The 27,567-nt window shown below is 46.1% G+C and overlaps 1 protein-coding gene across 1 annotated transcript in view; it reads left to right on the top strand.

Annotated features, from left to right (window-relative positions):
* The window catches only part of LOC120943118, an 89,559-nt gene that overhangs the window by 51,235 nt on the left and 10,757 nt on the right, over positions 1–27,567 (top strand). Inside the window, exon 8 of the mRNA XM_040356241.1 lies at positions 6,919–6,969. Coding sequence (XP_040212175.1) covers positions 6,919–6,969 — 51 coding nt within the window. The remainder of the gene's footprint in view (positions 1–6,918; positions 6,970–27,567) is intronic.

The raw sequence follows: 27,567 nt of genomic DNA, 5'->3' as shown, positions 1-27,567 counted from the left end.
GGGGTTGTGGTAACGAAAGTGTCATCTCTTCTCTTCTCTCTCCTCCCGCGAGATGATAAGCAGGACAAGTCAAGCTAATTTCTAAAGGTGGGGGGGTCAAATGAAAAAAAAATTTAAACTAAAATAAATAAATAAAAAAAAGGTGGGGGCAACCGGGCCCCTGGGGACCATCGGGCCCCCTACAGGTGTAATGCCTTTACCCCCCTGATGGCGGCCCTAGTCACAGGACAAGCTAGGGTGAATGACTAGTTGGCAATGAGGAGAAGTCACAGGCCAATGTCAATAAACAGCAGAGCAGTAGCAATCAGCATACAGAGCATGGTTAAGTGGACCAGGCCAAGGTCAGCAACAGGTAATCGTAGATAAAAGCAAAGTCAGCAGTGGCACGTACAGCAGAGCATACAAGGAGCATAGTTCAGGACACAGGGGTACACTACAGCTGAAGATCACGTAGCAGTTATCTCATGTAAGGCTTAGCTTTAAATAATATAATAATAATAATATTAGATGCCAAGGTTAATACCAGGCATGTGTAAACATCTGCACATGTACTGTACGGGATGTACATCCAGCTTTTTATTTATTTTTGGATGGGGGGGGGTGAAATCCTCTGACATGATTGTTTACATATGGGGGGCATTTTTCCTCACTTCCTGAGAATGCCTACTAAGCCAAGTGACAATCAGACCCATAATTTCTTGTAATGGGATCACAAGGACAGGACATTAGGGAAAATCATTGCGATGGGGTCCCAGACAGAAACAAGCATATGAGAAAAATTCACACCAAAAATAAATAAAATATTAGCTGGAGTTAGGTTTTAAGCCGCACACATACCGCATATTATCCAGTATAAGCCGACCCAAGTATAAGCCGAGGACCTAATTTTACCACAAAAAAAAAGGAAAACGTATTGACTCGAGTATAAGCCGAGGGTGAGAATGCAGCGGAAATAAGGGTCAACAATGCCCATTTGCAGCCTGACCTCACTGTGCCCATTTGCAGCCTGACCTCACTGTGCCCATTTGCAGCCTGACCTCACTGTGCCCATTGCAGCCTGACCTCACCGTGCCCATTGCAGCCTGACCTCACCGTGCCCATTGCAGCCTGACCTCACCGTGCCCATTGCATCCTCACCTCACTGTGCCCATTGCAGCCTCACCTCACTGTGCCCATTGCAGAATCCGATATGTGTACCCGAGTCTGTGACATAGACGGTGGCCCGTGCAGTTTTAAAAAATCTCGCTCCTCCTTGTGCTGTTTCGCGATAAGCGAAACACTCGGTTTCCCAGAAAACACTGTGTTCAGTGTTCCGCCTATCACGATCGCCCTCTCGTCTATCACGAACGAGAGGGCGACATACTTTGTGCTACAGTAAAACCTTGGTTTGAGAGTAACTTCGTTTGAGAGCGTTTTGCAAGACAAGCAAAATGTTTAATACATTTTGACTTGATATACAAGCGATGGCTTGATATACAAGTAGCGTCCTGTCACAACTGAGTATAAAAGAGAAGAGAGGCGCCTCTAAGTGGATTTATTGTTACATTTAATATAGGGGGAACAACATTTAGCAACATAGTGCTACACTTAGTGGCACCTCTCTTCTCTTTTATACAGTAAAACCTTGGATTGCGAGCATAATTAGTTCCAGAAACATGCTTGTAATCCAAAGCACTTGTATATCAAAGCATTTTTTTAGAGGGTATAAAAGACAAGAGAGGCACCTCTAAGTGTAGCAAAATGTTGCTAAATGATGTGCCTTCATTAAATGTAACCATATTGCTACACTTAGAGGCTCCTCTCTTCTTTTTTATACTCAGTTGTGACATGACGCTACTCTTATATCAATACATCGCTTGCATATCAAGGCAAAATTTATTAAAACATTTTGCTTGTCTTACAAAATGCTCTTAAACCAAGTTACTCTCAAACCAAGGTTTTACTGTACTCTGGAGCTCCTGCTGGATTTTGCTTCTAATCCCCTTGTGGAGGCTTCCATTTGTGGATGGATATTTTTTGGTTGCACAACTTATCACATTGCTATAATCTTTTTATATGGATTATAAACTGAAGGACCTATGAATAAATGGTTGTGGTACAAATCATTTGAGTTTCCATTATTTCTTATGGGGAAATTTGCTTTGATATACAAGTGCTTTGGATTACAAGCATGTTTCTGGAACGAATTATGCTCGCAATCCAAGGTTTTATTGTATAAGGTGTTCCCCTTTCCCATATCAAAGAAGAAAAGCTGGAAGTCATAATCTATTCTCCAACTGGTGAATGATGTACCCAGAAGTAAGCTGCATGGCCCATATTCTCGTAGATCGGCGCATATTTAGTGAGGCGGAGCGGATCTCCGATGCGCACCGCCGGCTTAACTTGGCGAGAGTCGAACCATATTCCCGAACCACCTGCGTCCTACGCTGCGCTGGCGTAACTTAAATGTGTTGGCGTAAGTAGGCGCAAGTGACGGTAGGAGGGATGTGGGCGTGAAGCATTATAATGATCCGTGACCCCATGCAAATGATGTCCAGACCGAACGGCGCATGTGCCGGACGTGCTCCGCCCTCTGCGCATGCGCACAATGACAATAGGCGTAAATCCATGCTGAGTTGGGCCGGCCCAGTGTATAAAAGCTTCAAGCATCCGCCCAGCTAGTGCAAAGTGACTCCCTTGTATTTCCCTATTGGAGTTTTCACTTTGCTGCTGCTGCTATGCCAAGGAAAGACCGCAGGAAAAAAAACTTCAGCCCTGCTGAGAGGGAAGTTATTATCTCAGCAATGGAGCGCTTTGATGCCAGGCTCCATGGTGCTGAGAGTGGCAATACCAGCAAAATTAAAAAGGACGAAATATTACGCAAAGTGACGGCACAGGTCAATGCCCTTGGCCATGAGGTGAGGACCCCCCAGGACATCATGAAAAAAATGAATGACCTGCGGGGGGTGGTCAGAAATAAAATGGCCACCATTGCCAAACATGCCAGGGGCACTGGAGGTGGGCCACCCTGTCCGATCCGGCTGTCAGAGGAGGAAGAAATTATTGCCAGATGCCTGCGGAGGGAGCAGGTGGAGGGCCTGGAGGGCCATGACTCCAGTGAGCCGCCCATGAGGACAGGTAAGTGTGTTTTATCTTCTATATGGTGTGTAGCATGTTTGGGGGGGGGGGGGGACATGTGACAAGTGTGTGGGTCCACCAACATGGGATTTTTTTGTGTCATCCACAGGTGTGCAGGAGGGAGCTGGGCCGTCTTCTGCTGTCCGTCCAACACCGTCCCCCCAGCAGCCTGCTACAGTGGCTGACCCCCTGGGAAGCCTACAGGTTTTTTGGAGGGGAGTGGCCAGTCCTCCGCACAGGAGGTGGTTGAGGAGGATATTGCCCATGAGGAGGTGGTGGGCAATGAAGAGGAGGTGGTCCAGAGTGTGCAGGAGGTCATTTTATTTTTTGACGACTCACATGAGATGCCCGGAACATCACACCACCACCGAATCTCCAGCCCCTCAGGGTCTTCCATTACCCTCTCCAGCCCCTCCCGTCCCATGCCCCTCACCACCAGCCCCTCACGGCCCTCCCCCTATTCAAGGGCCCCAGGCACTCCTGTCCCCAGGAAGGCCACCCATAAGACCAGGGGTGTGGCAGGAGTCCTGCAGGAAAAGCTGGCCAGGCAGCAGGACCAGCAGAGCCGCCATATGGGGGACATTTTGGAGGAGTTGAGGCGGCTCAATAATAGCCTGTCCTCCTCTGGAGCAGTGCCCGACGCTCTGCAGGATGTGGCAGGAAACTCTGCAGCCACCATTACAAGTCTGGGTGAGCTGCAAACCACCACAGCCGAACTTGTGGGGGAGGTCAGGGGCCTGCGGATGGCTGTGCAGGCCCAGACTGCATGCCAGGAGGCCCTGCTCAGCCGTATAGCAGTGGCTCTAGAGGGCAGACAGCCAGCCAGGGAGGCACCTGGGGATGTTAATCCACCGAGGGAGGCTCCTCCACCTGATGCCCCACCACCCCCAAATGAGGCTCCCCCAGACAAGTGAGGGCCAGGAACCTGGGCACCAGGCGGAGTCCGCGCCGGGGCCAGTGATTTATTTGGGCTTCTTTATGCTCTAAGTATGATTTTTTATTTATTTTTTTATTTATGCTCTAAGTAAGAGCTTTTTGATATTTTTTTTATTTATGCTCTAAGTAAGAGCTGTTGTATTTTTTTGTGCTGCACAAAGTAGTGCATAGCACAGTGTGAATGGTGTGTGAATGTGGGGGGGTGACACCCTCGGTCGCTGGGGATAAGTTCTCCCCAGGTCCGTGTGAAAGGTGTATGAATGAACAGCAACATCATTGGAGCCTTGGCGCGGCGTTGCTGCTCCTTAGTACCGTGCGGTGTACTTCGGTCTAATCCAATGGGATGTGCATGTGGGGTGTGTGTGCTAGGGACCACAGTGGTGTGCATGCGTGCATTCTCATTGTGTAATGTTTAATGTGTATTTTTAACGTTCAAAGATTCGTTCCACGAGACATCTCCTGACTGCTGATCCCTCAGAAGACGGGGTACCCTCGGTTAGGGGGGTAATGTCTGGTTGGGGGGTCAGGTCATCACGTAGCTCAATCTCCAGGCCCTTTCTCACTGCAAAGTTGTGCAGCATGCAACATGCAGCGATTATCTGGCACACGAAATTTGGGGAATACAGCAGGGTACCCCCAGTCCTATCCAGGCATCGGAAACGTGACTTGAGGAGGCCAAATGTGCGCTCAACCACTCCACGGGTACGTGCATGTGCTTTATTGTAGTTTTCCTCTCCTGGGATTTGGGGGTTCCGGAATGGGGTCATCATGTGAGGTCCCAGGGCATATGCAGAGTCACCTGGAAGGGAAAAGACAGGAGGATGTTAGTCATGCATGTGCCCCTCGTGATGTCTGCATCATGGGGGGGACAGTCATACCTGAGATCCATGTCACTCACCAACCAGCCAGCTGTCCCCATACACGTTCTCTTCAAATTGTCTTGGGATGTCGCTTTGACGGTAGATGAAGCCGTCATGGCTGGATCCTGGGTGTTTGGCACGGACGTGCCATATGAGGCCTTGGGCATCCACGATCACCTGGACATTGATGGAATGCCAGTGCTTCCTATTCACATAAATGTGCTGTGTCTCATGGGGGGCCTGTATTGCCACATGGGTGCAATCAATGGCCCCGATGGTGCGTGGGAATCCAGCAATTTGGCAGAACTCACGCATTACCTTCGCCTGCTGGACCTCCTGGGTGGGTCTGATGATGTGGTGGGACATGCGTCTGAGGATTGCGGGGACAACCTGGTGCACACATCTGCTCATGCTGGTTTGTGATATCCCAATCACGTCTCCACTTGTTCTTTGAAAAGAACCAGTGGCCAGGAAATGCAATGTTGCCAGGACTTTCACCAGTGGCTGCACTGCATGTGAGCGGTGTGTTGGGCTGGTGATGTCATCCTGCAGGGCTCTGGTAATTTCCAGGATGGCAGCAAGGCTGAATCTGAAACGGCGATACACCTCCACATCAGCCATGCCAAAGAGGCTAATGCGCTGTGGGTATACCCTCTCCCGTGCCCTCCTACGTGCCCTCCTCCTTCTACGCGCCTCTTCCTCTTCCTCTGCATACACTAGTAGTGCTAAGACCTCGCCTGCCCCTGGCATGTTGGCATACGAATGTGTTGTCCTAAGTGTGGTTGCTCAGCTCGTCCAGGATGGTGCTGCTGTATTTGCTTTCAAGCTGACTTACTCAGGTCTGGAGCAAAGTTAACCGAGCTTTATGAGGGGTAACTTTCCGCCGGCCATTCGTCTTACGCGCACAGCGCGTAGCCTACGCCGATCGCGCGTAGGTTTGGGAATCTGCTTATGTACATCATTTGCATATTTGAATACTAATTCTATGGCCGCGTAGGATGCCTTCAGCGGAAATATGCGCCTACGCCGCGTACACTTAAACGAGTTAAGACAGACGAGAGCAGCCTTGTTTCTGGCGGATCTGGTTCTGTGACTGCGGCGCATAGATAGGACGGCGCATCTTTACACTTCCGCCGCGCATCTCTATATACGCCGGCGGAACTTGTTTAAGAATATGGGCCCATGTGTCCATCAACTCAAGCCCAAAATCCTGTCAACACAGGAGATAACAGTAGTGAAGTCCAGTCATGTAGTCATGCTGACATTATTGTTTTTTAAAAATGTTATACATTTTTAATTCACAATCCTAGAAGATTATTCTGCATAATAAAATTATACATAAATTATATATACCGTATTTATCGCGGTATAACGCGCTCCCGCGTATACCGCGCACCCCTAAAGTTGCCCCCGAAAATTCCTGTAAAAAAAAATGTTATATGATTTTATTACTTACAGTTTTGGTGTCTTCCCAGCGTCCATCGTCCGGTCCGGCGTTCGTCTGCGGCCTCGATGGTGTCCTCCCAGCTTCTCCAGCGCGCGCCTTAAGTCGAGTCCCCGCTTCCCGCGCTCAGTTAGAATGTCTCCGCCGACATATACCGAGTGCAGTACACTCGGGTACATTCGGCAAGGCTCGGCTTCGCTCGCGCTCACGCTCTGTGACGTTTATGCGTGAGCACAAGCGAAGCCGAGCCTAGCCGAATGTACCCAAGTGTACTGCACTCGGTATATGTCGGCGCAGGATTTCAAACTGAGCGCGGGAAGCGGCTATCGGCGTATATCGCGCACCCACGATTTTCCCCTTATTTTAAGGGGAAAATAGTGCGCGATATACGCCGATAAATACGATATATGAAAAAAGTGTATAATACTGCGCTGTCAATTGAACCAATCATTATTATTGTTATATGTAATGTGAAAAGATGCTGCAACTTTAAATGTGAGACACACACAAAATAAATATTTTTTACATTAATTATATATAGTTTATATTCATTTATTATAGGTCCTCCTGTGGATCGAACTTTAAAACCAGAAAAACTCTGTCAAGGCAAAGGTATTTTGTTTCATAACTGTGTATATCATTATATACTTCACAGATAAGATTTATAAACTAACATGCTGTTTGTTTGCTGCCAAATTTCTGAAAATAAACTGTCCTATAATTTGTGTTTTTACTGCTCAGCATGTACTAACCTACGAGGGTGACTGTAAAAAAAAGTGTCTGTTAATACCAAGGACTTATTTTCCTGTCAGCTTTGGTGTGCTCCATTAATGCCTGTGCATTACCGTATGTAGTTTTAATGTACCACATTTATTTTAAATAGACTTCCAATGCACCAGAGAAAAAAAATAAAACCTACCCACAGTAATTTTCTGATACAGAACACCACATCGCAGGTGTATTGGGTTGCCATACAATGAATAAACGCATGTAACATGCATTACAGAAACATGGTTGTGTGGGTCTACGCTAATTAACCCCTTGCCGACCGCTGCACGACTATTTACGTTGGCAGAATGGCACGGCTGCGCATATGGACGTACCTGTACGTCCCCTTTAAATCGTGGCATTGCGGGCACGCGTGCGCCGCCGCCAGCTCCATTAGTGACCAGAGGCGTATCTAGTGAAAATGGCGCCTATGGCAAGCACTGAAACTGCGCCCCCGTCGAAACATTTGAAAACCTTCTTTCAGATAACCATAACAAAAAAAACGCTAACAAAACGAGTGATATTTATCATCCCTTGTGATACCTTGGGTAGTGACATCTCCTCTTTATGGAGAAATCTGGGGTTTATTAGACCCCTGATCCCTCCTCTGCCCTCCAAGGCCAGGTAAATGCAGAACCAATACTGGAAGTCATGAAATCTTCATCACTTAAGGCCTCAGTTTTCACAGAGGAGAGGGAGAAACTGATGTTCCTCCTTCTTCTTTGTGCGCTGCCAATCCGACCAGATGGAATGGGAGAGCCTGGGAGAACAGGGGAGGGCTGTGGCTGAATGCAGCAGGGATAGCGCTGCCATTGTCCATTAGCAAAGGTGCTGAAAAGGAGATCCTGCCTATGCTCGAGAGGAGGGAAGAAGAGACCCTCAGACCCTGGTAAGTGCCTTGCTGCCCAGCCATTCAACAGCGCCCCCTTCATATGGCGCCCATGGCACTTGCCATGGCTGCCATACCCTAGATACACCACTGTTAGTGACCCTTAATCCCTCTACTAAACGTTACACTATGTACTCCAGAGGGTGTATATCCTACACACCTCTTGGATAAACTTGTATATATTGTTGATATTATTGTAATTTATGTGTTTTTAACTTATAGATTGTCTCCTGACGAAGCGATATCAATCGCAAAACTAGTAGAGACTCGGGATTGTCCATTACGTGACCCCAACTTCTCACCTGAAACTCCCTTCCAGGGATTGCACGCCTGGTGATCAGTTTGCCGTCACGTCTTGTGTATTTTTTTTACCAATATATGTTCTGTTTTTAATTCTTGTTTTTTATACTATGTCAATAAATTTTGTTAAACTTATTTCAGTGATAGCTCGATTTTGAGTGTATCTACTTTACCAAGTACCGCTATAGTCCTCCCCGCCCACCTTTACTGTTGGTGCTTCAGGGTCTACGGGGGTTCCCTGAACCCTTAATTTATTCTTTGAATATTAGGATGATGGTACATCTTCAACTAACTCATATTTTCTAATGCTAGAGGTTCAATTTATTGGCTCCATTAGTGTGACTGTGGTTCCCGCGGACACAATGTCCGCCGGGTGCCCGCGATTGTGTCACGGAGCTGCAGAACAGGGAGATGCCTATGTAAACAAGGCATTCCTCTGTTCTGCCTAGTGACAGGACACTGATCTACTGCTCCCTGTGATCGGGAGCAGTGATCACTGTTGTGTCTAAACATGTGCGTTCCCGTTCGTAACGAATGGATTTTCGTTCGAATTTGTTAGTATTCGTACATTCGGATTAAGCTGAAAGAACCAAAATACGAAAATTACGGAATTCCGAATAAGCAAAATAACGAACAAGCAAAAATACGAACGTATGATTGGACAATCTTACTAAAATACGAAACACCGAAAAAAGCAAAAGAACGAAAATTACATCTATAATGAACGATTTGCATTCCGTATTTTAAATCCTTTGTCTGTTCGTATTTTCATTCGTATGTTCGTATTTTCATTTGTGTGTTTTGTAAATCCATTTCTTTGTCTGTTCGTAAATTTGTGTACTTGTATCGTTCTTTCGAATGGGCACTGGGCAGTGTAGTTAGTGAGTGATGTATCTTACTTAATATCTTAGCCAATCAGCTTATCTCTTTTGTGCTGAGTCACATTGCACAGTGTAAAGCCTCGTACACACGATCGGACTTCAAACAAACTTTTCCGTGGATTTTTGTCTGAAGGGAGTTGGCCAGACTTTTGAAACCGAAAAAGTTTGTCCGATAGAGCGTGCATACGGTCGGATTTTTTGGAAAACGCTCATTTTGACGTTTGTTGGCAAAAAAGTCCGACCGTGTGTACGGGGCTTAAGAGAAAGCATATCTTAATATGGATTAGCCGCGTGTTGCTATGTATTTACAAAAGTACAAAATTACGAATCCATTAAACGAAAATTATCTAACAAAATTACGAATTTCGAAAATAAATTAGACAGAATTACGAATCATTCAGTATAAATGAAAATAAAACTGTTACGAAAATACGAACGGGTCCGAATAGGAAAACATGAGTCTTACGAAATTACGAATCTTTACGAATCCACGTAACGAGACGAAACGGAACAAAAAATGCGACATTTTTTGTTGTGCACATGTCTAGTCGTGTCACTTGTAGCCCAGACCCCCCCACACAGTTAGAATCAATCCCTAGGGCACACTTAACCCCTTCCTAGCCCCCGAGTGGTTAACCCCTTCCCTGCCAGTGTCATTTACACAGTAATTAGTGCATTTTTATAGCACTGATCGCTGCATAAATGACAATGGTCCCAAAATAGTGTCAAAAGTGTCCGATGTGTCCGCCATAATATCGCAGTCACGATAAAAATCGCTGCCCTTACTAATAAAAAAAAAATCCATAAATCTATCTCCTATTTTGTAGACGCTTTAACTTTTGTCAATATACGCTTATTGCGATTTTCTTTTACCAAAAATATGTAGAAGAATACGTATCGGCCTAAACTGAGGAAAAAAATTGTGTATTTATACATTTTTGGGAGACATTTATTATAGCAAAAAGTAAAAAATATTGTTTTTTTTCCAAAAACGGAAAATTGAATACTTACCTTTCCGTAATTTTCCTTTCCTGGTGCCTACCCATGGCAGCATACCAATGGTTGTGGCTCCGCCCTCGTCCAACCCACAGGACCACGTAACTCTATAAAAGAAAGAGCTACTCCCCCCCCTCAGGTATTCTTGTAACTAGTCTTCAGAACTTTAAGGATTACAGAAGGGAGGGTGTATGCTGCCATGGGTAGGCACCAGGAAAGGAAAATTACGGAAAGGTAAGTATTCAATTTTCCGTTTTCCTGGTGCCTCCATGGCAGCATACCAATGGTTATTAACTCGCTTACAGGGAGGGTACAGTAATAATATAATCAAATGAGTTTACCAAACTGATAGTTCAAAATCTCCTCCCAAAGTCTTGGGAGATAAGGACTGCCGCATCTAGGCTATAGTGCGACCCAAAGGCAATGAAGGACGACTAACTAGCCGTCCTGCAAATTGTTTCAGGAGACACCTCAGCCCAAATCCTGCTGAGGATTCCTCGTGAGCATTCAGCGCATTCAGCATACAGGCTGGGAGACAACTAGCACGATACGTCCTTGGACTAGCTTGGAAGGCGACATTGCTTTCTTTTCGCCCTTGGGAATAACGAATGAACATTGATCCTTGCGAAACTGTTGTGTTAGTTCTAAGTAACACCTCAGGGATCTGGCTATATCCAAACCATGTAGTTTGAGGTGATTGGGTCTCCTCTGAAGGTCGGGAGAACCCTTTCCTGGCTAAGATGGTAGACTGCAGGTACTTTAGGGGCATACCGGTGCATAGGCTGTAGGACTACCTTGTCTGGGAAAAAAGTGACGTAGGATTTCTGTGCCCCTAGAGGCTGCGTTTCGGACGCTCTATGCCCTGACATGATAGCAATCAGCAAGGTAGGTTCCCAGGTAATGTCTTCCAATGCACACTCTTTAGTGGGAGCAAAGGAAGGGTTTGTTAAGACAACTGTCAGACACCCATATGGGGTGTGGGTCCTCCCGGGAGGGCGTAGTCTTTGACTGTTTTCAGGAAGCGCTCCACGAGAAGACTCTGTGCCTAGTGTTCGCCCGTCAGAGCTGACAAGGCTCCAAGCTGAACTTTCAGAGTGCTTTAGGACCTAAGCCTAAGTTCAGACAAGTTTGTAGAAAGAGTAGAATCTTTTGGACCCCCAGGACCTAGCGAATTGAAATGGCTGGATTCTTCCAGTTCTGTGAACCTCCTTCGAAACCTATTAGTAGGTGGCATAGGTGGATGAATCTCTTGCCTGTAATAATGTCTGGGTGAAACCATGTGAGCAAATTAGGTCACCCAGTCTGTTCTGCCCAACCTTCGGGCCTTCATGTCCAGGATCCCTGGATGTGGGTGAAAGAAGTCGTCTTGATATAGGAGGTTGTCCGCGTGTGGGAACTGTACCGAGCCATTTGGCTAATAGTGGAAATCCATTGTCTTCTTTGCCAGAATAGCGTGACTGCCAGGATAGCAACCCTCACCAACGTCAGGAGCTGGAGAAAAGGCAGTTTCAGAGTAATCATTAGGGAAAACATATCCCTTTTGGAAGTTCTATGATCTAAATGGGGAGTACCCCCTTGTTGGTATATCCAACGGAAAATCTGCAGGCCTAGTGATCATCCATTGTTGCTGTTAAAAGGTCTTGAAAAAGGCGAACGGCTAGCTGAATCTTGGGGCTGGGTCGTAGGCAGCCTGAAGATTAATCAAATTATTCTCGGTCTATTTATCAATTGGGGCACCTCGCTGGGTCAGAGACCTGCTGTGCGTCCCGACTTGGCTTTGAACATGGGCCACTGCCACCTTGTCTGTCTGAACCAGCATGGACTTGCTCCCAAGAAGAGGGACTAGATGCGCCATCCATGCTACTCTTAGCTCTAGGATATCGGAGATTCTTTCCGAACTGAGCCGCCATCCTACTTGTACTAACTGGTTCTCTAGGTGATGTGTCAGCCCCCAGCCCAGATGACTTGCCTCAGATGCAAGAATGGTTCATGAGATGGGTCAAGGAAGCCGTGAACTAGGAGGTTGGGAGGTCATGCCCACTACCAAGGCTGGACTTTCCCGATAACTGTTTGTCTTAAATGCCCCTTTCTCCATTGTGCCAGAAAAAACCCTAGTGGAGATTGTAGATGCCAACTGGTTCACTTCGTCCACCTTCTGTACAAATTCAGGGATCCTCTCTGATTGAAGGCGGTGTCGCTTCTTCGGGGTGTTAAATAAAGCTTCCAGATGCGTGCATAAGCGCCAATAGACTGAGTAGATAAGTCATTCGAACTGGAAGAAATGTAGGAACCTGATCTCCCTTTCCCAGAAGGAAGCTAGGATGGTTACTAAAACCTTGGTAAAAAGGTTTTGGGATGAAATTCCAAAGGGAAGATATTTGGATTGGAGGCGCAAATCGCCTACTTTGAGCCCAGGCGAAAGATTGGACTGAAAGAGAGCTTCTTTCTTGTCTTTGGAGATCGGAATTTGGTGGGTCGGAGAGAAAGTGGTGGAGGATGGTTTTGAATCACCAGAAGAGAAAAAGTCCTTGAAGGACCGTGGAGGCTGCATGGACCAGTGCAGTTTTCCACCCAAACGTAGGCAGAAAAGCCTGAGTCTTGCTACTACCGGACCGGTGGATAAGGGGGGCAAAAGGACTTCTGGCTCTCAACCGTTGACAACGAGTCTTAGGATTGCTCAATTTGGGAGGGTGGCTTGTGAGCCTTCCCAGCCTCCTCTCTTGATCTTTGTTTGGTAGCTGCCCGCGAGGCAAATTCTCTTCTCCTATCTTGGGGAATTTTTTCTTTATTGCCGAACCAGGCCTTCAATCATATGGGATGCGACACTAGGAATGCATTGCAGATAGGTCCGCCGACCATGGCTTTTATCGTAATGCCCTTCTGGCTGTGATGAAGTATAGCATGGCTCTGGGGGAGCACCCACGGACACTGATGGCTGCATTCCTGGCTAATGTCATGACCGATGTGCCTAAAGTTTGATCTGAATCAAGGAGCTGAGCATCTGCTTCCACCAGTGCACACTGTCAGGTGCACTGCTAGGTGCACATGGATGCACTGTCAGGGGCACTGCACATGGATGCGCTGTCAGGGGCACTGCACATGGATGCGCTGTCGGGTGCACTGCTAGGTGCACATGGATGCGCTGTCAGGGGCACATGGATGCACATGGATGCACTGTCGGGTGCACATTGATGCACATGGATGCACTGTCGGGTGCACATTGATGCACTGTCAGGTGCACATGGATTCAAAATCAGGCGCACATGAATGAAATGTCAGCAGACAGAAAATTTGAGACATTGATTGTAGGCGATGCATTTTTTCCCCACTTATCGCCGCTCGTTCTCCTAACCTCGTAAAGGTAACGGCTGCAGCTTTATTCGTCAGGTGAGGAAAACAATATTTTCCCGAGGATACCGGATCTTCTTCCCACGGAATCGACAGAGGATACCGGATCTTCTTCCCACGGAATCGTGTCTTTTAATGTGGTGATAAAATTATCACAATGTGATGCGAATCAGCTTCTGAACCGGTCTGGAGAAAAGATAGCGCTTTACTGCTTTCTCCTCTGTAGACAGACTTTGGACCACACGCCAATATTCCCAGTAAGGTTTGTTCCCCACAAACTCAACAGGCCTTTTCCCCTGGATGTGCAGAGTCATGTCATGCCTGCTTGGGGTATGCTGGGGTGACCTCAGTCACTGCAGGAGGTATGCCCCTCTAGAGAACCCCTGCGGGTGGTTCTCGGTGCGGGCTGCGGAAACAAACAAAAAGGAGTGTTTTCCATATGCCATAAGCTCTTTGAATGAAGGAACTTACCTGTTATGTTGCAGCCCTTACCTAGCGTATGTTGAGGATCTTTATTGATGCGGCATTGTATATCAGAGCGGCTAGGACTAAGATTAAATCTAATTACGTAAAGTATAGGAAGGCATAAATAATACTATTAATATATACTGTATACACATATGTATATATACCCACATGTAAACACATACACATAGATATACATACACATACATACACACCTACACATCATCAGTATATAGGTTAAGCTCTATAAGAGGGAGGTGAAGGGAAGCAGACACCTAAAGATGTATTTTTTTTTTTTTTGTCAGACTTAAATTAGCCATTAATCTAAGACAGACAATCTCGGCCAGGGTGTACCAAAATGGCCACCGCTCAGCCTCAGAAAGGTTACTGCGCATGCGCCGTGACGTTCCGCTGTGACTCCGCCCCTCCGAGATGATGAAGCTGTGTTGGGAGACGCGCGCGAAGCGCCCGCATAGGAAGAGAGGGGGAAGGAAATGGCAACGCACCCGGCGGTAGAATCAGGCCACTAACGGCTCCCAGAAATGAACCTACAGGAGGGTGGCATTCCGGCACACACACATGGGGGTAGCACCAGGCCCACATGGAGGCAGTGTCAGGCGCACACGAGGATAGCGTCAAGTGTACATGTATGCAGTGATAGGTGCACATGGAGGCAGCGCCAGTACACATAGTTGCAGTGTTAGATACACGTGGAGGTAGGACCAGGTACACATGGAGACAGCACCAGGAACATATGGACGCAGTGTTAGATACACATGTAGGCAGTGTCAGGTGACACAGGACAGTGTCAGGTGTACATGTATGCAGTGTTAAGTGCACATGAAGGCAGTGTCAGGCGCACAGGTAGTGCCAGTTACACTTGGAAGAGGCCTCAGGCGCACATGGATGAACTGTCAGGTGCACATGGATGCACTGCTAGGTGCACATGGATGCACTGCTAGGTGCACTGCTAGGTGCACATGGATGCACTGTCAGGGGCACTGTCAGATGCACATGGATGCACTGCTAGGTGCACATGGATGCACTGTGCACATGGATGCACTGTCAGGGGCACTGTCAGGTGCACATGGATGCACAGCTAGGTGCACATGGATGGATGCACTGTCTGGTGCACTGCTAGGTGCACATGGATGCACTGTGCACATGGATGCACTGTCAGGGGCACTGTCAGGTGCACATGGATGCACATGGATGCACTGCTAGGTGCACATGGATGCACTGTCAGGTGCACATGGATGCACTGTCAGGTGCACATGGATTCAAAATCAGGTGCACATGGATTCAAAATCAGGTGCACATGGATTCAAAATCAGGTGCACATGGATGAAATGTCAGCAGACATGAAGAGGGTGAGGCAAAAAAACATTGAAATGCTATTGTAGGCTCTAAAAGGTACCTTGTGTTGTCTTGCCCCAAAATAGCCAGCCAAAAGCCACAGAGGAGAAGGAGATGCTCCTGGATGTTTTTAGACGGGCCCCAAAAAGATCCACAGAAAAACGGGCTCCCATACTTATGTGAGGCATTTAGCAGTCCAAGTAATGGGACTCCATACTGCAGGAGAGCATGAACCTGCAATGGTTACACCATATGACGGTGAGGCAGGGCTGATCTGTGATCCTGCAGGGATGAGGACAGAAAAAAGAATACCTGAGGGGGGGAGTAGCTCTTTCTTTTATAGAGTTACGTGGTCCTGTGGGTTGGACGAGGGCGGAGCCACAACCATTGGTATGCTGCCATGGAGGCACCAGGAAAGTGTTGTTCTCTTTTTGTTTATAGAGCAAAAACTAAAAACCGCAGAGGTAATCAAATACCACTAAAAGAAAGCTCTATTTGTGGGAAAAAATGACGTCAATTTTTTTTGGGGTGCAACGTTGCACAACCGCGCAATTGTCAGAGCGACTCAGTGCCAAATCTGGGCTGAAGTGATTAAAATATGCTTTGGAATGCTCTTCAACTTGCCCATTTTCTTTTCTCTCTACAAACTTCTCACAATTTTAATCATCCCCTCACCACATTTGAAAATCTATGCATGAGAAGTGAACCACTGCCTCTCCCTCACATACTCCATCTCTAATGTATCATCAGATTACTTCATTTCTCCCTATGTACGTGCTTGGGAAGTGGAACTCCAAACAAAGTCACAAAATTATATAATTATAATACAGATCCTTAATGTGTAATAAATATATAAAGAAATTGGCTACAAAATACTAATTAGAATATAAAATATCTTATAAATGCTGAAGTATACCCCTTTAAATGGAGGAAACCCACTCGTTAATGAGTCAATAGCATACATGGAGGAGCTAATCACCCACATCAAGGAAATGTCATCCTGCATTTAAAAAACATGGAATAACTGGTTAGACTTTTAGTTGACATTAGATTACAGAGATATCATGGATCTTATACTGTACTCAATGGCAAGTCAGTAGCCAGAGGCATGAAGACTACCTACCCCTGCCCCACTAACCTCTACCCTCTTTTTGCACTCTTTACACAGAGGCTAGCTAGTACACCCTCCATTACCACGTTTCCGCCACACCTAATTCACCTCATCCTTCTAATACTACACCATATCATCTTGGGGAAATCTGTTATTTTTATCACTCCCTTTCTCCGAAATACCTGAAAAAGTAATATTACTCAAAAGACATTACCTAGTTTCTTCTTGGGTACAGTATGTTTCTCTTCTCTTAACCCAGAAAGTTTAAACCTCTTCTCTCCCTGATGTTCTCCTGTTATCACTGTCCACGTATATGGTTATCCTGTACACCTGAAACTAGTATGTACAGTATATAATATACCGTATATACTTGAGTATAAGCCAACACGAATATAAGCCAATGCACCTAATTTTTACCACAAAAAAACGGGGAAAACGTATTGACTCGAGTATAAGCCTAGAGTGTCCATGTGCATGCCTCACTGTGTCCATGTGCATGCCTCACTGTGTCCATGCCTCACTGTGCCCATGTCTCACTGTGCCCATACCTCACTGTGCCCATTCCTCACTGTGTCGATGCCTCACTGTGTTGATGCCTCACTGTGTTCATACCTCACTGTGCCGATACCTCACTGTGTCCATGACTAGACTTATGTTTAACATGGGAGTATATAGAAGGGGTGCCCGGCTTTGAAAAATTGGTGCTCCCCCAGACAGCAAACTTTGCACACATTTGTAGAGGAGAACTGGGGCTATATGTGTGCCAAGTTTGGGGTCCAAGGGACCTACGGCTGTCCGGTACTGGGTTCGGGAGATCAGGTGCAAAAAGGTGACTTGAGTATTAGCCGAGGGGGGCATTTTCAGCACAAAAAATGTGCTGAAAAACTTGGCTTATACTCGAGTATATACGGTAATAGTAGATTTGCAATGTTATGTCCTTCCCATGAGGAAGTTCAATCAAAAATTACAAAAAAATTGATTTGATTAAAAACAAAATTACATATATAATTGCTATATATACGCCATTTTTAAATATGATGCTCCTAGAAATTCCTGTAAATCGGCCAAAAGAATAAAAATATCAGAAAAACAATCTCAACTTTTTGAACAGGATTTTGCAGAATGCTTACCACTTGTTTTGGTATACTTCTTATAGAAAAGTGTACATTTTTACACAGCTTGTTGTGAGATTACACCACTGAAAAGCTGCAGTTACTTTCTGAAAACATGAAAAAGAGGAAGTTGGACTGGAATCTGTAAAGGAAGTGAGACTAAAAGTATTATGGGTTTAGCAGCTACTGTTTTGTAGGAAGTGTTGGCTAAATTAATTCAATGTGTCTTGTGATTTCCTACTGGGGTTGATTTACTAAAACTGGAGCGTGCACGATCTGCAAAGATCAGCTTCCAAAAATGTTTTGCCAAAGCTTAATTGAATAAGCTGAAGTTAGAAGTTGATTGGCTACCATGCACAGCCTCACCAGATTCTGAGCGATCTTGTTTTAGTAAATCTCTCCAATGTTTGTTCCTTGTCCTCATTTATCAGTCATAATGAGCTTTTGGCAAAGACCGAGTACTGTAGATGCAGGACTACTGAGTTTTCTTTGAATTAGAGAGCACCTTGGAGTAAACCTAAGAATTGCCACAGAAGTTTGCATGGTTATCATAAAGGAAAGCTTTCCTTAGGGAAACATGGAGACTTCATTGTTCAATGATCATTCTACAGTACATAGATTGACTGCAAAAAAAAAAGTGGTCCACCCAGTCAAATATATATACAGTGTGTATGTATATATATATGTGTGTGTATTTATATATATATATATATATATATATATATATATATATATATATATATATATACACACACAACAGTGCCTTAAAGTATTCATACCCCTTGAAATTGTCATGTTACAACCAAAATGTAAATGTATTTTTTTGGGATTTTATCTTATATTCCAACACACAATGGCACATAATTGTCAAGTGGAAGGAAAATGATAAATGGTTTTAAATATGTTTTACAAATAAATATGTAAAAGTGTGGCATGCATTTGTATTCAGTCAATACTTTGTAGAACCACCTTTCACTTCAATTACAGCTGCAAGTCTTTTTGGGGATGTCTCTACCAGCTTTGTACATCTAGAGAGTGACATTTGTGCCCATTCTTCTTTGAAAAATAGTTCAAGCTCTGTCAGATTGGATGCAGAGCATCTGTGAACTAAAATGTTCAAGTCTTGTCACAGATTCTCAATTGGATTTAGGTTTGGACTTTGACTGGACCATTCTAATGCCATGTACACACGGTCGTTTTTTGTGATGAAAAAAAAACAAAATTTTTAAAAACGTAATTTAAAATGACCGTGTGGGGGGAAAACGTCGTTTTATGGAAAAACGACAAAAAAAAGTTCGAACATGCTTCAATTTTTTATGTAGTTTTTCAAAACGCATGCTAAGAAGCAAGTTATGATGCGAGCTTGAATGGAACAGAGTGCCGTCGTACGTGCTGAACGTAACCGCGCTTTGCTAGAGCATTTTGAAAAAACGATGGGGTGTAGGCATTGTCGTTTTTTAAAATGAAGTTTGAAAAACGCAGTTTTGTTTCATGATAAAAAACGTTGTTTTATTTCATCACAAAAAGCGACCGCATGTACGCGGCATAACACATGAATATGCTTTGAATTAAACCATTCCATTCTAGCTCTGGCTATATGTTTATCACTGCTGGAAGGTAAATCTCCACCACAGTCTCAAGTTTTTTGCAGACTCTAATGCCGCGTACAGACGGTCGTTTTTTGTGATGAAAAAAAACGACGTTTTAAAAAACGTCATTTAAAATGATCGTGTGTGGGCAAAACGTCGTTTTATGTCTTCAAAAAAACGACCAAAAAAAAATTCGAACATGCTCGAATTTTTGGTCGTTTTTCAAAACGTCGTTTTTGTTTCACAGAAATTGACCGTGTGTAGCAAAAAACTACGTTTAAAACGACGTTTTTAAACCCGCGCATGCCCAGAAGCTAGTTATGAAGTGAGCTTCAATGGAAAAAAGTGGTGAAACGTAACCTCGCTTTGCTAGAGCATTGTGAAAAAACGATGGTGTGTAGGCAACATCGTTTTTGAAAATGATGTTTCAAAAACGTCGTTTTATTTCATGATTTAAAACGTCGTTTTTTTTTCATCACAAAAAACGACCGTCTGTATGCGGCATAACAGGTTTTCCTTTGAAGATTGCCTTGTAGTTTGCTCCATCCAACTTACCATTAACTCTGACCAGCTTCCTTGTCCCTGATGAAAGAAAGAGCGTCCCCACAGCATAATGCTGCCACCACCATGTTTCACGGTGGAGATAGTGGCCCTGGGTAATGAAGTGCGTACCTGGGATGACATCCAGAAGAAATTAAATGATATGAGGCGCAGGGTCCGTGAAAAACTGGCTCTTATCAGGAAACATACCGGTGGCACGGGAGGTGGGCTGCGATGTATGATCCGGCTCAATCAGAAGGAGCAGCTTATTGCACAAACGTTCGTGCAGGAGCAGGTGGAGGGACTTGAAGGGTACGACTCCACTGTTGGGAACTTGGGGACTGGTAAGTTATTTTTCTTTCATATCTGCTGTGCATCATGGGAGGGGGTACAAGTGAACATATTTGTGGGTAGAAGTGAAGATGTAAGTATTATTTTTCTTTCATATCTGCTGTGCATCATGGGAGGGGGTACAAGTGAACATATTTGTGGGTAGAAGTGAAGATGTAAGTATTATTTTTCTTTCATATCTGCTGTGCATCATGGGAGGGGGTACAAGTGAACATATTTGTGGGTAGAAGTGAAGATGTAAGTATTATTTTTCTTTCATATCTGCTGTGCATCATGGGAGGGGGTACAAGTGAACATGTGAGAAGTGTGTTGCACCAGCAAAATATTTCGTTTTGGTGTCATCCACAGGTGGTGATGATGATGAGGATGAAGCTGGGCCGTCTTCGGCTGCGGCTCGACCCAGCCCATCCATACCAGAGCCAGGGGTCCAGTCAGGCCCCATGGACATTCTGGCTATGCTGGTCCAGGAGGAGATCATACCGGGGACAAGTATGGAGGAGCAAGTGGTATTGGAGGATGATTCCTTTTTCCTCATCCAGGAGGACTCTGGCTCCCTCCAGGAGGATACAACCATCCCTGTGCAACCCACCACCCCCCCGCCCAGCACATCATCCCCCTCCAGGGCAAGCCCCTCCCTTGTGGACCCCTCCCCTTCTCCCTCTGTACGTGGCCGAGCCTCTCCTCCCAGGAAGGCTCTGTCCAAAACGAGGCATATACCCTCCAGCCTCCGTGACGGTCTGCTGGAGGAGCAGGCCCTGCAGACCCGCCATATAGGGGCCATGGTGGGAGAGGTGCGTCGTCTGGCAGACAGCATGGCATCCACCTCCACCTCTATGCAGCATGCCCTCACCCTGCATGAGGACCGGGACAAACATGTCGCACAGAGCCTGGGGGAAATTAGTGGCAACTCTAAGGCCATAGTCACCTGCTTGGTGGCTCTGGAGACCACACCAGCTTTGTTAAGCAGGATGACAGCTGCGGTGGAGGCCAATACCGCTGCTGTGCAGGCCAACACCGCTGCAGTGCAGGAGGAGGCGAGAGTTACCCGCCGGCATCAGCGGGATACCACCACCCGCCAAATGCGGATGTTGGCCCAGACCAACACCATCCTTGCCCGCCTGGCCAACGCCATGGAGGGCATGCAGCCACCACCTGCAAGGAGTGTGGAAGTAGGGGTTGATGCTCCTCCCCCCCTCCTCCCCCCCCTCCATCCCCACCCCATGCCTCCTCCACACCACGGAGATTGAGGAGCCGGAGCCGGGGCACCCTTGGCCCAAAGAAAAAAACAAAAAAAAAAATTTATGTCTACATTTTTTTTTTCAACAAAATATGATTTTTTTATTATTTTTCTATATGCTCAGGGTATGAGATTTTTTTTCTTTAATATGCTCAGGATATGAGTTTTTATATTTATTTGTAGTCCCTACACACGGTGAGGAGTGTATACTACAGTGTGACTGGTATGTGAATGGGGGGGGTGGCACTCCTGCTGGAAAAGGGGTGTCACCCTCTGCCATGTGAAAGGTGTATGAATGGACAGCAACATAATTGGAGCCTTGACGCGGCGTTGCTGCTCCCTAATACCATGGGGTATTGTTGGGTCTAATCCAATTTGGGGTGCATGTGTCGTGTGTGTGCTAGGGACCACAGTGGTGTGCATACAAGCATTATACTTGTGACAAGATCAGGGTGTGTTTAATGTGCATAGAGACGTTCCACAAGACCGTTCCGGATTGCTCTTCCCTCAGAAGATCCGATAGTGTTTATTGGGGGGGGGGGGGGGTGCGTGGTCCGGGGGTAAGGTCATTGCATAGCTCAATGTGCATGCCCCTTCTCTCAGCAAAATTGTGGAGAATACAACATGCCCCGATGATTTGGCATACAAAGTTGGGTGAATACAATAGGGTCCCCCCTGATTTATCCAGACATCTGAATCGAGATTTAAGGATGCCAAATGTGCGCTCCACCACCGCACGGGTACGTGCATGGGCTTCGTTATATCTTTCCTCTCCTGGTGTTTGAGGGTTACGAAATGGGGTCATCATGTGAGGTCCCAGGGCATATGCAGAGTCACCTGGAAGGGAAAAGACAGGAGGATGTTAGTCGTGCATGTGCCCCTTGTGATGTCTGCATCATGGGGGGGGGGGCAGTCATACCTGACACCCATGTCACTCACCAATCAGCCAGCTGTCTCCATACATGTTCTGGTCAAACTCGGTTGGGATGGGGCTGTGTCGGTAAATAAAACTGTCATGGCTTGACCCTGGGTGTTTGGCACGGACATGCCATATGAGGCCATGTGCATCCACAATCATCTGCACATTTATCGAATGCCAATGTTTCCTGTTGCAGTAGATATGCTCGAGGAGCCGGGGGGGGGGGGCGTAGTGCCACATGGGTACAATCTATTGCACCCACAGTGCGTGGAAATCTGGCTAATAAATAAAAATCACTGATTGCCTTCTGCCGCAGGTCAGACGTGGTTGGTTTGATAAATTGTATGCCCATTCGTCTGAGTATTGCAGGGATCACTTGGTGCACACACCTGCTCATGCTGGATTGGGACATCCCCGCCACCACTCCACCTGTGCGCTGAAATGAGCCACTTGACAAAAAATGAAGGGTTGCCACTACCTTCACCAGTGGCTGCACTGCCTGTCCCCGATGGGTCGGGCTGCTGATGTCATCCTGCAGGATTGTTACCAACTCAAGGATGATTTCAGGGCTGAAGCGAAACATGCGATACACCTCATTATCACTCATCTGAAAAAGGTTGTAGCGCCCTCTGTAAATCCTCTCCCGTGCCCTCCTACGAGTCGGCTCAGTCAATAGAATATCAAGAACCATAGCTGCCCCTGGCATGTTGGTGCACAGATGTGAGGTCCCGAAAATGTGGGTGCTCTGCTTGTTCAGCTCGTCTGTCTAGGTGCTGCTGAAGTTGCGCGCTCCTTCAGATGACATTTGGCCATCTTTTGCTAACTTGCCCCTGCTTTTAACAGGAGCAAGTTTGCCCAGGGAAAAAAGCTTGCGCGCTTCCAGCGCAAGATGCGCATCACACGCGCATGTTTCTGAATCATCGGCAGTACCTAATTTGCATATTCGCTGAGGGAACTCCATGAAGGCGCAACTTACACCCCGCGCAAAATTGCGCGAAAATTGCGCAGGAACAGCTAGGCTGCGTGCGCGGGAAAATGGCCGCATTTCAGGCTTAACTGGTTTACAGAATCAGCCGCAAATTTGCATGGGAGCAAATCAGTACTTGCGCGGCGCAAATCACACTTGCTCCCGCGCAAGTGCTTCTTGAATCTGGGCCAGTGTGTTCAGGGTGTTAATTTTTTGCCACACATTGCATTTTGCTTTTAGGCCAAAATGTTCAATTTTGGTCTCATCTGACCAGAGCACCTTCTTCCACATGTTTGTTGTGTCCCCCTCATGGCTTCTCAAAAACTGCAAACAGGATTTCTTATGGCTTTATTTCAACAATGGCTTTCTTCTTGCCACTCTTCCATAAAGGACAGATTTGTGGAGAGCACAACTAATAGTTGTCCTGTAGACAGATTATCACCATCTGAGCTGTGGATCTCTGCAGCTCCTCCAGAGTTACCATTGGCTTCTTGGCTGCTTCTCTGTGTAATGCTCTCCTTGCCCGGCCTGTCAGCTTAGGTGGACCGCCATGTCTTAGTAGGTTTGCAGTTGTGCCATACTCTTTCCATTTTCGGATAATAAATTGAACAGAGCTCTGTGAGATGTTCAAAGATTGGGATTTTTTTTATAACCTAACCCTGCTTTAAACTTCTCCACAACTTTATCCCTAAACTGTCTGGTGTGTTCCTTGGTCTTCATGCCGCTTTTTTTTTTCTAAGGTTCTCTAACAAACCTCTGAGGGCTTCACAGAACAGCTGTATTTATACTGAGAATACATTACATACAGGTGGACTATATTTACTAATTAGGTGACTTCTGGAGGTAATTGGTTCCACTAGATTTTGGTTAGGGGTGTCAGAGTAAAGGGGGCTGAATACAAATGCACACCACACTTTTCAGATATTTATTTGTAAAAAATTTGGAAAACCATTTATCATTTTCCTTCCGCTTCACAATTATGTGCCACTTTGTGTTTGTCTATCAAATAAAATCCCAATAAAATACATTTGTGTTTTTGGTTTTAACATGACAAAATGTGGAAAATTTCAAGGGGTATAAACATGAATACTTTTTCAAGTTACTGCGTATGTGTGTGTGTGTATATATATATATATATATATATATATATATATATATATATATATATATATATATATATATATATATATATATATATAATTCTGGGTATAGAGCTATGTTTGTCCCAAGCATGTTTGAATCCACTACAGGCATACCACACTGTATAATACTTTCTGTGATTAGTTTTGAACTTCCTTCCGGCGCCACAGTGCCCCGGGAGGAAGTGGCAGCTGGAACCCTCTAAAAAAGAGATTTTTAATACAGCTTACCTGTAAAATCTTTTTCTTGGAGTACATCACGGGACACAGAGCGGCATTCATTACTATATGGGTTATATGGAGTACCTTCAGGTGTAGACACTGGCAATCTTCAAACAGGAAATGCCCCTCCCTATATAACCCCCTCCCATAGGAGGAGTACCTCAGTTTTGTAGCAAGCAGTATGCCTCCCAAAATGGTCCTCAAAAGAGGGGTGGGAGCTCTGTGTCCCGTGATGTACTCCAAGAAAAAGATTTTACAGGTAAGCTGTATTAAAAATCTCTTTTTCTTTATCGTTACATCACGGGACACAGAGCGGCATTCATTACTATATGGGATGTCCCAAAGCAATGCTTACAATGAGGGGAGGGAGAACATCTCCAAGACAAAAGGATTTAATTTAGAGATATACTCAAATCATAATAAATCCAACTTATTTGAGAAAAATAATCTTAAATTTTAAATTTAACTAAAAAAAAAGAGGAGCCCCCGGAATCCGAGGGTCTCAAACTGCAGCCTGCAGCACTGCCTGCCCGAAGGCAGTATCAGTATTCCTTCTTACGTCCAACTTGTAGAATTTTGTAAATGTGTGGACAGAAGACCAGGTTGCCGCCTTGCAAACTTGAGCCATAGAGATCTGGTGGTGTGCTGCCCAGGAGGCGCCCATGGCTCTAGTAGAATGAGCCCTTAATGATACTGGAGGAGGCAACCCTTTCAAGCCGTAGGCCTGAGTGATCAATTGCTTAATCCACCTAGAAATGGTGGACTTTGCAGCTGCCTGCCCCTTCTTGGGCCCATCCGGTAGAATAAACAGCACATCTGTTTTCCGGATCTTCTCTGTAGCTTTAAGATAGGCCTTCATGGCCCTGACAATATCCAAGGTATGCAGCAACCCTTCCTTTCTGGAAGTAGGTTTAGGGAAGAAGGATGGTAATACCAAATCCTGGTTCAAATGAAAACTGGATATGACCTTCGGTAAGAAGGAAGGATGAGGGCGGAGAACGACCTTGTCCTTATGAAATATAAGATATGGTTCCTTACAGGATAAGGCTGCCAGTTCCGAAACTCTTCTTGCGGAAACTATGGCAACCAAAAACACCAACTTCCTTGTCAGTAGAACCAAAGGAACTTCAGCCAACGGCTCAAACGGTTGTTTCTGTAAACTCGACAGAACAAGATTTAAATCCCACGGACAAAGCGGGGATTTAACTGGAGGTTTAATACGTAAGACCCCTTGAAGGAAGGTCTTAACCAGCGAGTGGGTGGCCAGCGGCCGCTGAAACCACACTGACAGGGCAGAAATCTGTCCTTTGATTGTGCTTAATGCCAATCCTTTATCCACTCCTAGCTGGAGAAAACTTAAAACTCTATCTATGGTGAACTTGCGAGGAAGCCATAGCTTGGACTCGCACCAGCCTATATAGGCCTTCCAGACCCTGTGATAAATCACCCTAGAGACCGGTTTCCTGGCTCTGATTAGGGTAGAGATTACTTTCTGAGACAGACCTCTACCCCTGAGAATCAAGGATTCAGCTTCCAGGCCGTCAAATTTAGATGCCGTAAGGCAGGGTGGAGGATCGGACCTTGCGATAGCAGGTCTGGCCTTAGAGGCAGAGTCCAAGGGTTTCCCACTACCATCCTTAGGATTAGTGAGTACCAAGCCCTTCTGGGCCATGCTGGAGCTACCAGGATAACTGGTATGTGCTCCACCCGGATCCTGCGCAGCAGGCGGGGTAGTAACTGGAGCGGGGGAAACGCATAAAGAAGCTTGAACTGATGCCAAGGGCAAACCAGAGCATCGGTTCCGCAGGCCATCGGATCCCTTGAGCGGGACATGAACCTGTCTAGCTTCTTGTTGAGTCTCGATGCCATGATATCCACGTCCGGCACTCCCCATCTTTGGCAGAGTGCTTGAAAGACTTGTGGATGCAGAGACCATTCCCCCGGCCATAGAGTCTGGCGGCTTAAGAAGTCCGCCTGAAAGTTGTCCACTCCGGGAATGAATATTGCCGATATGCAGGGCACATGAGCCTCTGCCCATAGGAGAATCAAGCTCACTTCTCTCTGAGCGGCCTGACTCCTGGTCCCCCCTTGGTGATTTATGTATGCCACTGCCGTGGCATTGTCTGATTGAATTCTCACCGGGAGCCCCTGCAATTTCGACGTCCAAGCCCTGAGGGCTAGTCGAACAGCTCTGAGCTCCAAGATGTTGATGGGTAAAAGCTTCTCTGGCTTTGCCCAAATACCTTGGCGAGTGGAACCATCCACAATCGCTCCCCAGCCCGTCAGGCTGGCGTCTGTGGTCACTATCTTCCAAGCCACTGGGCTGAAAGATTTTCCCTTCAGTAGATTCTGAGGGTCTAACCACCAACACAGACTTTGCCGGACTCTTGATGAGAGAGGCAACGGGATATCCAAGGCCTGTGGCCTTCTGCTCCATGCTGACAGGATGGCTGCCTGCAGGATGCGAGTGTGGCTCTGGGCGTATGGCACCGCCTCGAAAGTAGCCACCATCTTGCCTAGTAATCTCATACATAGGCGAATAGTCGGTTCTTTCTTGCTTAGAACCAGTAGGATTAATTCCTTGATGGCTTTGACCTTCCTCAGAGGTAGGAACACCCCTTGTTGTTCCGTGTCTAATCTCATGCCGAGATATTCCAACTGCCTTGTGGGCTGGAATGCTGACTTTTCTCGATTTAGGACCCAGCCGAACCTCTCGAGGTATTGGACCGTGAGGGCCACTGCTCGTTCCAAGCCGGGAGATGAGTGGTCTATGACTAGGAGGTCGTCCAGGTATGCTAGGATCGTGACCCCTTGGATCCTTAGCTTGGCTAGGATTGGAGCTAGAACCTTCGTGAACACCCGGGGGGCCGTAGCCAACCCGAAGGGAAGCGCCACGAATTGGAAATGACGCGAAGCCACCATAAAGCGTAGATATCTTTGATGTGGCTGATAAATTGGAACATGAAGGTAGGCATCCTTTATGTCTATGGACGCCATGAAGTCGTCTTTTTGGAGTGTGG

The sequence above is a fragment of the Rana temporaria genome, chromosome 1, assembly GCF_905171775.1.
Source record: "Rana temporaria chromosome 1, aRanTem1.1, whole genome shotgun sequence".
Classification (NCBI taxonomy): domain Eukaryota; kingdom Metazoa; phylum Chordata; class Amphibia; order Anura; family Ranidae; genus Rana; species Rana temporaria.
Note: the sequence above shows the minus strand (reverse complement) of the source record. Positions and strands in the feature narration are given on the sequence as shown.